Genomic DNA, 15,161 nt, shown 5'->3' on the forward strand with positions numbered 1-15,161 from the left:
ACCCGCCAGAAAGCTTGGGCTTTGCTGTCGCCGGCCCGCCATGGCAGGTTAGAATGGCGCATCTGAACAGGAGACACGCAGGGGTGGCGAGACACGGCCCAGGAACGTGAAAGGAGCCTATTGTACCAGCTCTGAAAGGAAATCGCGCTCCAAGCTCCCCTAAGTCAGAAGAAGGTATGTCTAGCTAGCTCAATCACCAGCTCTGCCCTGAGTCACCTGTGAAAGGATCAAATGCCAGGCAGGCAGAGAGCAGTCCCGGGTTAACAAAAAAAAATATATATATACGCCCACTTTGTAAACTGCACTGCACGTTTGTCCAGATTCACTAGCAGGTATGCGATACATTTTCAACTCAGCGCCCTACCCCCTTCCAGAACCTGGAGCAGTGAGGCAGGGTGAAGAATACAGGTGCAAATAAGGGAAAGAAGAGTCATGTATCGAAAGCAAGAATCCAGCATTCCAAGCCACAGACAGCACATGGACCATTCCAGGCAACAGCAATGGAACCTAAAGGCACGTGGCCATGCTTGGCCATGTGAACGTTGGCCACATCAGGCCCAGATTGCTACAGTGGAGGAGGCGGAGGATTGGCTGAGAGGAAAAGGACAGGGTTACTGGTCTACAGATTTGCCAGAGAGGAAAAGGAAAAAAAAAAAAAAAAGAGAGAAAGAAAGAAAAGAGAGAGAGAGAGACAGCGCCCCCCAACCTTACCTGATTTTCACTTTGAAGGAAGGTAAACAAATCCAGACCTAGAAAAATAAAAGGGGAAAAATAACTTAATAATAAATAAATGTATGGGGGAGGGAGCCAATTTGTGCTAGATTTCAAGGGTCAACTAATGGGATGGGATCCAATTGCTTCTTTAGAGACTGTGTTACATCCGATCCACCTCAATGCTGTAGGTCAGTAACGGACCATGATGGCTCCTTTTTGGCCAACCCCGGGGAGAGACGTGGGAACTTTCAGAGCTAAAGGCATAAGCTAACAAGCCAAGTCTCTGTAGCTGCAGTTGTCACAACTAGGAGCCTCTCTAGACTGGCAGAAGGGGGAGCTGTGGTGCACACACTCCCGGTGGGCTACAAAGCCCTCTGTAACTGATCATGTAGCCTTGGTGTTGAAATACATCGGGGGCCAGATTCTCACGTGTACACATCTGGCAGCGTTAGGGCACCTTAAAGTGGGTGCGTGTCCCATCATCACTGGGCAAAATTTACTAGCACATTTGCCAACTATCTATAGGATTCACTTTAAATAAGAATCCTCAACATCATGCACTGCTGAAGCGCAGCCATCTCGGGGGTGGAACGCAGCAGCTGTTTAACAGCGCTCAGCAACGCTACCGAGCGGCTGAGGATGGGGGAGTGCAAAGCGTGTTTACGAAAGGAAGCCACAAGTGGAATTTAGGGAAGCAATGTCCCAAAGCGGAATGGCCCAGATGCTGGTGTTGACAACATTTTTCTTGCAAAATGCACCCTAGGTCCTTAGTGTCACAAAGCTCAGGGCTAGAGCTGGGTGAAGAGGGTTTTTTTTTTTGTTGCCAAAAAAATGTAGTTTCGGTCAACCCGAAACTGTTGCCTGGGATGGGGGAGACGGAATCATGACTCTGGAGCAGAGATCTGAGCTCAGATTGACCCCCTCCCTGGTGAACACCCCACCCACTGTGGTGCACAGACTACTCTGGGGTGGGCTGCCCTCAGTCCTTTCTGTTGCAACTGTTCCACTTTGCATAAACTGTTAAATATTCATTGGGCCAAAGAGAGAGCGACTCTCTAGGCCGGCGAGTAAGGCCTCACCCAGGAGGGAGGAGACGTGGGTTCAGATCCCTCCTGTGATTCCAGCAGAATGAAATGACATTTTTTGTACAACCCGAAATGGACACCCACGTGCTGATGCCAGACAGCTAGGAATCAGCTAGTTTATCAAAGCTTCCTAACAGGCCATCGGCCTGTTACCGTGCAAGGGTTCCACCAGCCAAGGAGGAGGGAGTGTGCCCAGTGGGCTGTGTGGGGGACTGGAAATTAGAACACTGCTCGTCCTGTCTCTGCCACTGACTTGCTGTGTGACCTCAGGGCAAGTCACTTTCTCCCTCTCTCTGTCCCCATCTGTAAAGTTGGAATGTTAAGGTCTCCTTCAGTGGGGCACGGCGAGTGATTTTTGTGAAGCACTTGGAGAGATTCAGATGACAGGAAGCGGTTTTCTAGAGCAGTGAACTATCACTTTGCAATCTTAGATCAGGCCTGAGGAGGTTGCAACTGAATGACACAAATCTCTCCACTCTTCCAGGGTGGAGCTGGCTGCCTCCATTTCCCTTTATGGCAGCCACGGGAGCAAGACCAGGAATGGAAGTCTCTGGTCATGAAAAGCATTAGCCACTAGGCCAGCTAAGGGGTAGGTCTTCTCCATCCTCTGTTACTAACAATCAGCTTTCAATTTATTCTGCCTCACTAAGGAGCTCACCTGCAGGTCTGCAGAAATCGCGCACCAGGGCTGGTACTTCAGGCTCCTGCTCCCTGGCTAAGCGAAATCCGCCGTTCAACTACCTGTGCTCTGATCGGCAACGGTCATGAGGCTGCTCCAAGCCTTACAAGGCTGGGCGAAAGAGCGGCCCAAGTGCCTTTGTGGGTTAGATCATACGTAACTGATTGGGAGCCACGGGCGCTGGTCGCTACAGCTGAGGTCTCGGTCTGGTAAACTGGTACAGTTGCCCGAATAGGTGATTTGGAAAGCGCTGCTCTCCTTACCTTGAATCTCTGATGGCACCTGGTAGGAAGGATGGTATTCAGGGATTGGGAGGCTGGAGAGATAGTCGCTGCCGATAGCTGCCATGGGAGGACTTCGAAGCACCGAGGATGGCTGGTGATCAACATTTAACACCCTGAAATGGAACAGAAACCCAATAAGGCAGAGCAAAGCGACCACAACTCCGGGTGTGAAACACACCAGCAGCCTGCCCTTTAAGTCAGGGCCAGTGAAGCACCAGGAAGAAACCCCAAGAGACAATACTGGACACCAAGCAGCAGGCCCCACCCCACCATGGGAAATGAGACTGATGCAGCGTCACCAACTGTCCTGAACGCCCAGCCCCGTTAGGCCTCAGCTTCAGGTGTCAGAGCTTATCAGTGACTAGCTGCACTCTTGTGGGGTGCCTCCATCCTGGTCACGGCATGTTCCCAGAACCATTATCAGCTGTCCTACCCATGCCCTCAGCTTGTGCATAGAGGGGAGCCAGTGTCATGCAGTGGGCAGAGCACTGGACTGGGACTCAGGAGACCAGGGTTCTATACCCGGCTCTGTCACTGGCCTGCTGGGTGACCTTGGGCAAATCACTTCCCCAATCTGTGCCTCTGTTTCCCAATCTGTAAAATGGGGATAATGCCACTGATCTCTAGTGGAAAGCATATTCTGAAGTCTACGGATGGAAAGCGCTATATAAAAGCCAAATATTACTAGCAAAAAAAAGAACACGAGGTCACCTGTTTAAAGATACACAGCTAAAATAAAAATCACTTACAAAAAAATCTGACTTGGATCTAAGGTACTTCTATAGCCTCCATTACGGCAGTACCTGAGTGCCTCACAACCTTTAGTGTTTATCCTTCCAACTCCCCTGTGAGATAGGGAAATGTTATTTATCCCCATTGTACAGAGGAGGATCCCACCACCCTGCTCTTATCCATCGCTTGTTATCAGTAGATCTCATAGAAGGTCAGTATCATTCTTCCTGTTTTAATGCTGGAGAAACTGAGGCCCAGATCTGCAAAGGATCTTCCACTGATTTCAATACCTTTGTGGATCTGGGCCAGATAGACTACGGGTACGTCTCCACTGCAAAAATCATCACCACCACCACAGCTGCAAGTCAACTGACTCAGACTTGCGGGGTTCGTGCTATCAGATCAAATACGGCAGTGTAGATGTTCCTGCTCAGGTGGGGCCCAGGCTCTGTCACCCAGCAAGAGGGAGGGTAGGTTTCAGAGCCCGGGCTCCAGCCCAAGTGGGATCGGCTACACTCCTACTTGTAGCCCCACAGCACCATCCACAGTCAGTTGATCCGAGCTCGGAGACTCACTGCTGTGGGAAATTATTATTTTTTTTTTATACCAGTGTAGACATGCTTTAAGTGACAGGCACAAGGGCCCCTTCATCATACAGGGGCTGATCCTGCTGCTATTGAAGAAGCAATATAAGCCACAATCCCATCAGACAGTGTTTCTCAAAGTGTGAGGCATGCACCCCTCCCAGGGGCACACAGGACTGACCAAGGAGGGGCACAACACCCGTGCCACGGAGACAGGACAGTGCCCAAATCAATTTCTCTCTTAAATGGTTTCTGACATTTGGAAACCAGACAAGGGAAAAGCACGGTCTGTCCTGCTCTACACAGAAATTGTATGCACAAAAGTTGATACAAAACTCCTGCGTGTTTGTCCATTAGTCAAGCCAGCAAATAAACCACCAAAGTCGTCATGCCCATGCTACATATTCCAGGCCTCTGAAAATCAGTACAATTCCCCAAACACTCTGCTATACCTGAGTGGGCACCAGTTCAACATGAAGCGATCGTGAAACTCAAATACAATGAGGGCTACACCGAGTTAGTGAGACGTCACACTTTGTGAATTAAAAAAAGGAGTCACATAAATGAAAACAGTATCTAAGAAAGTGACACACGTTATCGATCCCCATGCTTCAGGGAACGCTCTCATCATGGCCCAGGGTCAAGCGGAGATGTGCCTCCCATCCCCTTATACTATGGTATCAATACAACTGGCAATGTGTATTACTGCGAGGGTGGAGAGTTTGCTTTCCCCAAGCGTCCTGTATAGACTTCCAGACACAGGACTACCGAGACCACTGGCCTGGTCCAATACATTTTCTATGACTGGGACAAGCTGCCTCTCCTTGTTACTGTGACATCTGCAGCATGCAGGAAAGAGAGTAAAGAGGAAAACCCAGAAAGGGTTTATAAGAGGTGTCCTACCCCTTGGGCCCTACTGCTGACGGGATAGCCACAGTGGAGACGGGGCACTGTTTCTTGATAGGAGGCTCCTCTTCATCTGATGAGCTGTCCAGCGTGAGGTCGATGACCTCCACTTGCTTTTTGCTCTCCAAGGAGTGCTTTCCGTCGGAGCCCACGGTGTAAAGGGAGCTGGCTGCAGAGAGAGGGGAAGCAAGAAGCTACAGTTGGCCAAGGTAGCTGAAGGCAAATCATTGCCCCACAAAGCAGCTTCCACCCGAGGATCTCAAATAACATTAAGCCTCATAGTAAAAGTGTCATCCCTTTTTATAACAGAGTATTAACACTGGCATCCTTGCTAAATTTCAGCTCTAGTACTTGCTTTCAGCCTAGCTAGAATTACCCTCTGCAGTTTCAACTGGACATGGGATTCTTCTTCCTTTCCCATCGTAAGTGGTTATGTAGCACTGCTGTGCCTTGTTAAACACCTGCTGTGTTTCTTGGCTGCACTTCAGTGGTGCAGCGACCCGCATATACAGATCGTATTTCAAGTACCTGAAATGCTTTGGACCCTTCCAGAGAAAGGTGCTATGGAAAAGCAAGACATTTTTAAAGAGATGGTGCCCGTAGCTCCCGTACCCTCAATCCCATTGTACGTAGATGTCGGGCACACCTCCTGGTTTTCTTTCTTGGGCTTCATGGGACACCAGGAGCCATCTTCCATGAACTGGATCTCATCACAGTCCGTGCACGAGTTGAGGATTTCCATGAACAACCTGTCACACAATTGAGCAAGAGCATAAGCTGAAAAAAGCCGTCCATGAAAAGATCCGCACCTCTGAGGGAGCCTGCCTGGCCCTGAACGCTTGGGTGTTGATGGTACAGACATGAGGGGGGCTCATGGTACAGACTTGATGGGCTCAGGGGACTGGTAAATGAAATATAGAGAATTACATTTCCAAGTCCAGCTCAGGTCAGTACTGACCAGGAGTCAGGCTGGTCTATGTGGAATGAGTGGGAGCGTTAGACTAAAGTTGTTCAAGGCAGGGACTGTCTGTACATACCAACATTAAGGGATTAGCCTAAAAAGAGTTTCCAGGCTGGTCTTGGACCCAGAAACCTACTCGGCTTACCCATCAATGATCAGGCTGTCATAGGGGGCTTTCTTATCACACACAGGGCAGGTCCATGTAGGTTTCTTCTCGTTCATCTGAAGGTAGAGCGCCGCGTCAAAGCACTGGAGGTGGGTGCAGGTAATGGCTCGGCAGGGCACTATTAGCCTCATCTTACCCAGCTGGAAGACAGAGAAAGGAGAAATTAACACGGTTTGATACAAAGTGCTTCCACGGGGCACCAGGAGAAACCAACAAGTCCCATTTTTTCCTATTCTGGTCCTTTCACTGAACGTGCCCAGGAGGGGTATGTGACGTAGCATCAACTAAGGCTTCACCATGGATGGGAAAGCTGAACCTCCTTGGATCTCCCACCCCACACATACATCCTAACTGGTGAAAGTGGAAAACTTTACACAGCCTTAGTCAGTATCACCCAGTTTAGGCTACGCCCAGAAAATACTATATACATATGGGTGTATACGCTGAAAAGTTTGGATCAGCATTTCCAGCCAATTTTTACGCATGGGGAAAAGGGGTTGGTTTAATAAAAAGACTCCCAAGGAGGAGAACCTTTTATAAAACCGGAACAGCAGCACTAGTTTTGCTGTTCCCGCATGACATTTTTAAGCAAACACCAAGTGGATGTTGAAGCACAGAGAACTCGTATAGAACCCACCGGACACATGAGAGAAACCCGTAAGCTCGTTGTCGCTATCTCGCTGTCGGGATCAGCTGTTAATTTTTCTTTGACTGAAAGGAAAAAAGTTTCTCAGGTTTATTAAAAGTGCTAGTGATATTTTTAAGATTATATATCTTATAGTATGAAGTTAGCTATCTAGGAAATGTTTATGGTCGCAAACACATCATTTCTATTGTATTAGACCCTAGAGGCCCCAATCAGGGCTCCCTTGGGCATATAACAAAAGATCTTACAACCTACCTTGAAGAAGAAACAACCGGCAGAAACGACAGACAAAGGGAACACGCTACCGGTGAGCCAGCCTACGATTAGTGCACTAAGCACCAAGCACAACCACCAGCTGCCTAATCATTGTTAAGTGTTGGACAGACATTACAGCACAGAGGGGTTTTAAGGAGAGCTTGAAAGGAGGAGGGCAGCCTTGTGAATTTTTACGTGGAGCTCGTCCCGTGATGTTACCAGCAGCCACGCAGTATAACCCCCTTCCCTCCACTCAACTCCAGTATCTTTGTTTTCGACGGCAGTTCATGCTTTTCATAAAAATGTGTAACCTTATGCGTATGTGTGTTTGCAAGAGGGTGTATGGGAATTGGGGCTTGCCTAGTTTGCTGTAGTAGGATTCAGACCTATTCAGCTAGAGATCGTGTAACAAACGGTTAAAAAACGTAAAGGAGCAGCTACTCACTCAGGGCCCGGGAGTGGTCTGGGTTCCGAATGCCCTTGGCTCTTAGCTTCTGTAGCAGTGTGACTGAAGTCAGCTGTTTCACCAGGTAAACTGACAGAGAGTAGTTCTATTGACAGAAAGACTGACATTAGGCCTTCTAGCCTGCAAAGCAAACTGCTGGGGAAGAGGGCTTGTCTCTGTTTGCAAAGCCTGGAGTAACTGTACAGTGCTGTAAAAAGGGATTTTTAACAACTACTAGTGACACTTTGTACCTGTATAACACCTTCCTTAATGTCTGTACAGGCCCACGCAAATATAGGCTCTTTCCACAAAAAATTCTTGTGCGCTACCACGCTAGCCCTGCAGGGGGAGGCCTGGCTCCTTTTCAGGTGTTGCACCTCAGGTCTCTGTGGTCCCTTGGCAGGGGTCTACTGGGACCAGCTGTCCCTCCCCGACCCGCTTTGGAGTTATTGAAATCCAACTTTTGGGGAGCTCCCACAAGGGGACCCATGCTTTAGGCCACTCCCCTTTGGTCGCTGGGCCTACTATCTACAAATTGATCTGCCAACTGGCCCACACTACGTGAATTCTAGGTGTCCAATCCGCTAACCACACACAAGCTCCAGGGGACACATTTCACACAATTGCTCTAAACTCCTCATACAAAGATTCCAGAGTGGGGACTCTGGCCCCTTTACCCCACTGTGGGAACAATTGGCTATCAAGGTGCCAACCTCCATGTACATCACCCCCTTGTTCTTTTACACACCCCGAAACCTTTTCTCGTAGGCCTCAGGTGTTAAGTCAAACACATGCAATAAGGCTCTCTTGAACGGTTCATAGTTCCCAGCGTCAGCCCAGTCCACTTGGCTATATGCCTCAGTGGTTTGGGGACCCAGTAAGGGAGTGACACTATGCAGCCAGTGTGCAGGGGGAATTTGGTTCAACTCACAAACTTTCTCAAAGGTGGGGAGGTAGACATCTCTTCCCCCCACCACTTCCTGGAATGGGACCAATAATTTAGCACCTATGCCCCCTGCAGGGCGGGCATCCTACAGTCTCTCCCCACTTACTGTTCCTTTTTGTCTTTCATTCAACTGCTTTTCCACATCCTGTTTCACAATCCTCTAGTAACTGGACCTCGATCTCCAGCCTCAGTTCCTCCATCCGGAGCCTTTCTGCGTCCAGCCCTAGCTTCTGCCACTCCAACTCCAGAGCGGGGGAACTGAGCCCTGCAGATGTCCAGCTGCTGCTGGAGAAGCTGTGACTACCGCCTCTGCCATCCTCAGACTCCCACCTAGGTCTGGAGCTCTGCTCCTGGCCTCCTCACCTTGCCCAGCCCCGCGATCAGCTGTGCCTGGTTTAACTTCCCAGTGCTTACCTCTCTCTCCCTGCACAGCTCTGTGATGTTCTTCTTAGGGAGGTGGTTATACGCTATTTTCTGCTGTTTTCTTTGACTAACCTTGTTTTTACTGCTGCACGTCACTTATTGCAAAATACTCCTGTTGGCATTCAGAATCTGCCCTTCTCCCACCAGCTGTCATGGATCGAGTGTCTGGCCTACGCCCCAGCCTGTAACCAGTCTCTTGTGTGTGACCCCTTTAGTGTGCCGGACCCCAAGGATCCATAATTCTACAGGGGCAGGCCTGTGGCTTCCATGACTCCAAAACTGGGCCTTTGGGTGCCAGCACTCCCTATGTCTCTCTGGGGCTCCCTGCAGCCAGTCCAGCCAAGCCAGACTCCTGTGGGAGACTTGCACAACCCCTTCAGGGTGCCATGCTCTCAGGAAGTTATTGCAGTGACACCAGGGAGCCTTTTCAAAACAAGGTAACAGTTTATTAATCACCTGGCCTACAGAATCGGAAAGTCCAGAGGTTAGCAGGGAAGCAAAAGTTCAGACTGGCCAATGCCAAGACTTCACCCAGCCAAGCTCCTGTAGAATCCATCCTGACTCTCTCTCTCAGACCTGGTCGACACTTAAAAATTAGATCAACCTCGCTGAACCTTTTAGTGAAGTCCCAGGTCAGAACCCTAACTCTGCTCTTACCCCAGCCACCTGACACCTTTCCACTTTGTTCCCCAGCCTGGGATCTTTGCTCTGCTTCCCTGCGGAGAGGTAGAGGGAAATCTCCTTCTTCTCAGCTGTTGTTTACAAGGTGTGACTGTCCTGGCCATTGGGGTTTGCAATGTCTCTAAGGATCCTTTGTTCACATGTGTAGACTTTATTCAGTTGGTCAAGGACACTGGTCTCCAGCCAGGCTGCTGCGCGAGTCAAACACCTCATCCCCTCCCTTTACACTCAGTGTATAGCAATGCAAAGACCAGAGGGAAACTGAGGCATGCACAGGGATAATACATATACTACCAAAATTCCCACATTTATCATAGTGCCACACTACTACCCTCTATTGGATGTAATCAGAATGGCTGATCTGTGTGTCATAAGCCTTCTGCTGCTAATAGCTAATGGAGAGTCTCTCTTAGCTCAAGTAGTAGGAGTCCATGCTTTCAGAGCAGGAGGCCCAGCGCTCTCTCCCTGCAGTCACCATGCAGTACTGAGTTGCTACGGTGTGCAGCACAAGGCCAATTATGAAGACTTAGGAGGCCACAAGTTCTACCTGCCCGGGAGAAATCCTTTGCCTTAAAAAGGCTCAGCGCCTGCCGTGCTTCACGTCACTTACCCTGCCGAACTCGGAGGACCAATTCACGACGATCGTATTGGGAACAGTTGCCGAAAGCCGCACCAAAGGAGTGATATTGATGGGACGGCTCGGTCGTTTTGGCTCCACACCGTTTTTAGTGGGCGGCAGATAGCCCTGCAAAGGCAAGGAAGCTATTTGAGATCAACCAAGTTTCCTTATAGGATCAATGCCCTGTAGGACACATTGCAAACCCTACTCTTTTATAGCTGATTTTATCCTGAGGTCCCCCTCCCCACCTGTGCAACACCTGAACAATCAGAACCCTGGAGGCAAACTAATGGAATTTTAACCACAGCCAATACAACATGAAATTGGAGCCAGTTTCATAGTCTACGATCCGTTTTAATTTCACAACGGACTCCAAGCCCTCCTCCAATACTGACGGGCACAAAGTGTTTTCTTTTAAGCAAACAGTTCTGGCTGCAGCTTTCTTGCAGGCTTTCTGCAAGGTTATTTAGTTTGGACACAAAAGAGGTGTTTCTTGTCTCGGCAGAGGAAGATGAAGGTTGCACAGGTGACTGTAAAGGCAGCATTTCATTCCTTTCAAATGCTTGGTTTTGAAACCGAAATAATCTTTTAACAGAGCTTTTTGTCTGTAATTTCCTAGCTTTTGGTTCTTTTGTTTTGTTTTTTTTAAGAGGAAAAATAAAACCAAATTCCCCTATTCTATGCCATCAAGAGGGCTTTGAACCCTGGACCTTCAGCACTGCAGCGGGGGGAATCTGGCAACTTCCAGGCCAAAGGAGTTTTCCAAGCCCAGAATAATAAGGGTACTAAAATAAAACTTTATAAGGACTCAACCTTAATTACGAAGAGGCCACTTCCAAGCCATAATATTAATGGAGGTCAACAAACTGGGATATTAAGGTGGTGACAGACTAACCTCAGAAAGGCTCGGTTCAGAGGAACAGCCAAAGTTTTCATGGGACAAACCTGAAACTCCTTAACGGAGCCTGATTTTCAGAAAGCGAGTGGTTCTGGGCTTTCTGAAAATCAGACCCATTTAAGGCATCTAAAGATGGGAGCTTAAACAACAAACCACCCTCCCCCTCTGAAAATCCTGGCCCCAGTGCTTATCATCCCCACTTGGACCTACTGAACTGGGCCAGAAATCTCATAAGCAGTTCAGGTTCTCAAGTGAGAATTCTGTTAATTCTCATTTTGGGTCCAGTTGAATTACTGCAGGATCAGCTTCGCTTACGCTATTCTCGCACTTCTGCCTTCACAGTACAAGTTATAACCAAGTAGCTTAGGGTACGTCTTCACTTACCGGAGGGTCCGGCGGCAGGCAATCGATGTTCTGGGATCGATTGATCGCGTCTGGTTAAGACGCGATCAAATCGATCCCGGAAGTGCTCGCCGTCGACGCCGGTACTCCAGCTCGGCGAGAGGAGTACGCGGCATCGACGGGGGAGCCTCCCCGCTGTGTCTGGACCCGCGGTAAGTTCGGACTAAGGTACTTCGAATTCAGCTACGTTATTAACGTAGCTGAATTTGCGTACCTTAGTCCGAAGTGGGGGCTTAGTGGGGACCAGGCCTTAGTGTTCAATTAGAGGAACAGGCAAGTTTGGGTAAGTTATTCCTTCTAAACCAGTTCACCAGCATGTAACAAGATCAGTATGACATCCTAATGGCACCATTCAGTTCTTAGAGCCAACTTTGAATCTCTGATATATATGCATAGCTCCCACAAAGCTTTGCGGGAGTTGCGATTGCATACATGAGGGCAGAATTTGCCCCCCCATAAGCAAGGAATGAGATTTACTCACAGGCAGAGGGCAGAGTTTTCCATTGACCTTGACAAATAAATTAGGAGGGAAATAATCTTCTTGGGGGCAGCTGGTTTCACACAAGCAAAACCTAAGAAGCAGGAGGGAGAAACTGGCAAATGAGTGGTGATACTCACACAAAATGGCAGCTAAAACTTTTCTTTAGAGAGAGAACATTTTTCAAGCCAAACATATCAATGTCTGGAATACATGTGAGTACACAAAAATGTCACACATACAACAAATATATTCTACACACTCCACACAGAAAATCTATTGGTTCCAAATGCAAGTTCCATAGATGACAGCAACTAAAACCAATTACTAGTGTGCATCATGCATGTCCTAGGTGGGGGCGATCAGTGATCTGGTCTGAAAAAACGAAACTCCCCAGAACCTAAAGTTTAAAGTCAAGGCATGGTGTCTTAAGCCTGTCAGCCTTCCATGGCAGATAAACTGAGCTCCATTCAGTTTCCCATGTGGGGGGGATATTTTGAAAGATGCCCTGTCTGCGACTTTAGTAAGAGAAAGTTGAATTTGCCTTGTTCTCACAGTTAAAATTCCCACACAACCAGCTGTTAAGAAGCATGCTTGGTGCCATATGGTTGCTGCCCTCCATCCCAGAGAGGAGCGCTCTTCAATGATGCAGCATCTATAAATTACCCGGCGCTTCCAGGGGAAAGGAGCTACAGAATTTTTAAAAAAGAACAGGAGTACCTGTGGCACCTTAGAGACTAACAAATTTATTAGAGCATAAGCTTTGCTGATGGCGACTAACACAGCTGCTACTCTGAAACAGAATTTAAAGTCATTTAAAAATAATTTACAACCCTCTGAGGAACTAAAATGGAATTACATCTATCTGAATGTAAATCTTGCAGCAGGAGGAGAGATTAATTATTACATAGGGTGTGTCTACACTTAAACCACTGCAATTGCGTCACTGTAGTGCTGCAGTGTAGACACTACCTATGCCAATGGGAGGGGTTCTCCTATCTATGTGGGTAATCCACCTTCCGGAGAGGAGGTAGCTAGGCTGACGAAGAATTCTTCCATCGACCTAGCAATGTCTACATGGAGGTTACGTCGGCATAATCATAGAATATCAGGGTTGGAAGGGACCTCAGGAGGTCATCTAGTCCAACCCTCTGCTCTCAGGGGTGTGTATTTTTCAAACCCCCAAGAGACATAGCTATGCTGATGTAAATTCCCAGTGTAGGCCAGCCCTTATATTTTTTCAATGCTCATCTACCACCACTTAATATCTTACAATTGCCTTCAACAGGCATAAAGATGTCAGCAAGAGAAACCCAGAAGGGGATCGCATTCAAATTCTAATCCCATTTAATCAGATGATCGTGCATTTTATTTGGTTTCAAATTAAGCTGCATTGCCAAAGAGAGACCACACCCCACATTGAAACCAGAGACTTGCCACACAGTCTTGAGTCAAATATGACACTGGTCTGCTTTTTGTTAGGACAAGCCCTGGCGTCACACTGATACAGATCCTTGGCACTAGCATGTCAGAATCTGTGCCGGTTGTTTTCTAACCTATCCCACTGCAGTCCAGACAAAGAGAAGGATAAAATAGGGGTTAGACTTCTCTCTCTTGTACTGAAGCATGGGAAGTTTTCAAGGTGAGGCACGTCTGAGAAAGTTGGGCCCAGATGGGGCTCCTATGATACAATTCTCATTCCTAACTCCAACATTAAAGTTTGCCAACTAAAGGCAACAGTTCTCTCTATAGCAAAAGAGAAGCATTCAAACACCACAGAGGTTGTACAAAGGCTTCTTTCGACACTAATGGAAGATATTGTACCCCTAAAAAATATGAAGGGGGTGCTGGTTGAGACTGGTAGGCCAAAATAAATAAATAATCCTGCTCCGGTGAGTTAAATACAGGTGAGGTTTCTACCCACCAACATACAATGCTTGTCTCAGTCACACAGGTGAAATTTACAAGAGTCTTTCTCCCTAACTCATTTCAGACAGCAAGAGGCCAGTATGTTTCACTGTACTGTTTATGTACAAGAACGGAGCAAACAGAGCAGGAAAAAGGAGGTTATAGAGCCTCTAATCGGAGGGACGTCGCTCACTAGCTTGTTAATGCAGGGTCAACACCCCACAGCTGGCTGCCACAATTTCCAAAGTATAGCTCGTGAAGCACTTTGGGATATTTAAAATAATAGGCACTTTACAAAAATGCAAGATAGTTTAGAAACAGCATGGAGGAGTTGTGAACAGAATATTGCACGTTTTAAGGTAAGCTACGTGTTTTGCTTTCCTGCTGCACTTTTAATAGCGACCCTTTAAAAAGAAAAAAACCTTTTAAAAAGTGTTTAAAAAAGGAAAGATGAAAAAGGAGCAGATCAGGTCTATAGAAACATAAAAGCTGGTTAAAAAGAGCAGGATTGGATCGTCATCAGGCAGAACTCCCATGGCAGTCCATGACGATTTTGCCAGACGGCTGCAGCGTGGAACATTAAGGAGGAAAAGCAGAGAGAGCATGCACTCAGTCTCCTGGATTCTCACGATGACTCTGCCTGGTTTAGTGTCTGACCCTGGCTGCCTCTTCTCAGAACAAGCCATGCTGATCTAAAGATCTTCATCTCAACACAGCACCTAAAGTTTCAGAATTCGACGAGCTTTTAGATATGCAAAACCAAATCACTGAATGCTAAGGCCTGATTCCCCAAAAGTATGATGTTACAGCCAAAACAGTAGCTCAAAGAAAAGGGTTTTGGTCATTCACTTTTCAGATCAAGAGGACATACAAATGTTCTACCTCTTACCTTAATTGTACCTGTACAGTGTAGTCACATTTGGCACCTGGTAAGATATCTCTGCAACAGAAAAAGATCTCTTAAATGGCTGGCATTGCTTACTAGGCACAATGATAGTTACATCATTATAAACATCTCATTAACCATGATATAATAATATATCTTTTAGTACTAATAAAACAAGCACCCATGAGTTGTAAAAGCTACTTTCTGCTTTTGGTCACTCTGTTCTCGCTAGCAGCCAAAATCCCCAAACAGGGGCATACAGCAAAATATTGCTGAATGGAAGAGAGGGAACAGACACACGGTGGAGAAAGAAGAGGAAGTAAATAAATCAGAAAAGAAAGACTTATTCGATCATCCAATCCACTCCCCTGCTAGTGCATAGCTGTTTCATGTGCTAAAAGGGACCAAGCAAGCCAGCTAGAGTACCGGCAATGCAAACATGATCCGGAGGCCAGTTTTATAT

At 47.4% G+C, this 15,161-nt stretch overlaps 1 protein-coding gene across 6 annotated transcripts in view; it reads right to left on the reverse strand.

The window, feature by feature from the left end:
• PIAS3 (protein inhibitor of activated STAT 3) overlaps positions 1-15,161 on the reverse strand; it is a 39,103-nt gene that overhangs the window by 3,829 nt on the left and 20,113 nt on the right. For 5 of the 6 annotated variants that reach the window (XM_008170306.4, XM_008170301.3, XM_008170302.3 and 2 more), the window contains 10 exons: positions 14,702-14,752; positions 11,908-11,998; positions 10,118-10,252; positions 7,458-7,563; positions 6,749-6,822; positions 6,091-6,251; positions 5,597-5,733; positions 4,982-5,153; positions 2,742-2,875; positions 712-749 (listed from right to left, as the gene is read on the reverse strand). In XM_008170306.4, coding sequence (XP_008168528.1) covers positions 712-749; positions 2,742-2,875; positions 4,982-5,153; positions 5,597-5,733; positions 6,091-6,251; positions 6,749-6,822; positions 7,458-7,563; positions 10,118-10,252; positions 11,908-11,998; positions 14,702-14,752 — 1,099 coding nt within the window. Of the gene's footprint in view, positions 1-711; positions 750-2,741; positions 2,876-4,981; positions 5,154-5,596; positions 5,734-6,090; positions 6,252-6,748; positions 6,823-7,457; positions 7,564-10,117; positions 10,253-11,907; positions 11,999-14,701; positions 14,753-15,161 lie in introns of those variants that run through there. The other variant, XM_024106983.3, reaches the window with a different exon arrangement.

Source organism: Chrysemys picta, chromosome 20, assembly GCF_011386835.1.
Source record: "Chrysemys picta bellii isolate R12L10 chromosome 20, ASM1138683v2, whole genome shotgun sequence".
In the NCBI taxonomy this organism is placed as follows: domain Eukaryota; kingdom Metazoa; phylum Chordata; order Testudines; family Emydidae; genus Chrysemys; species Chrysemys picta.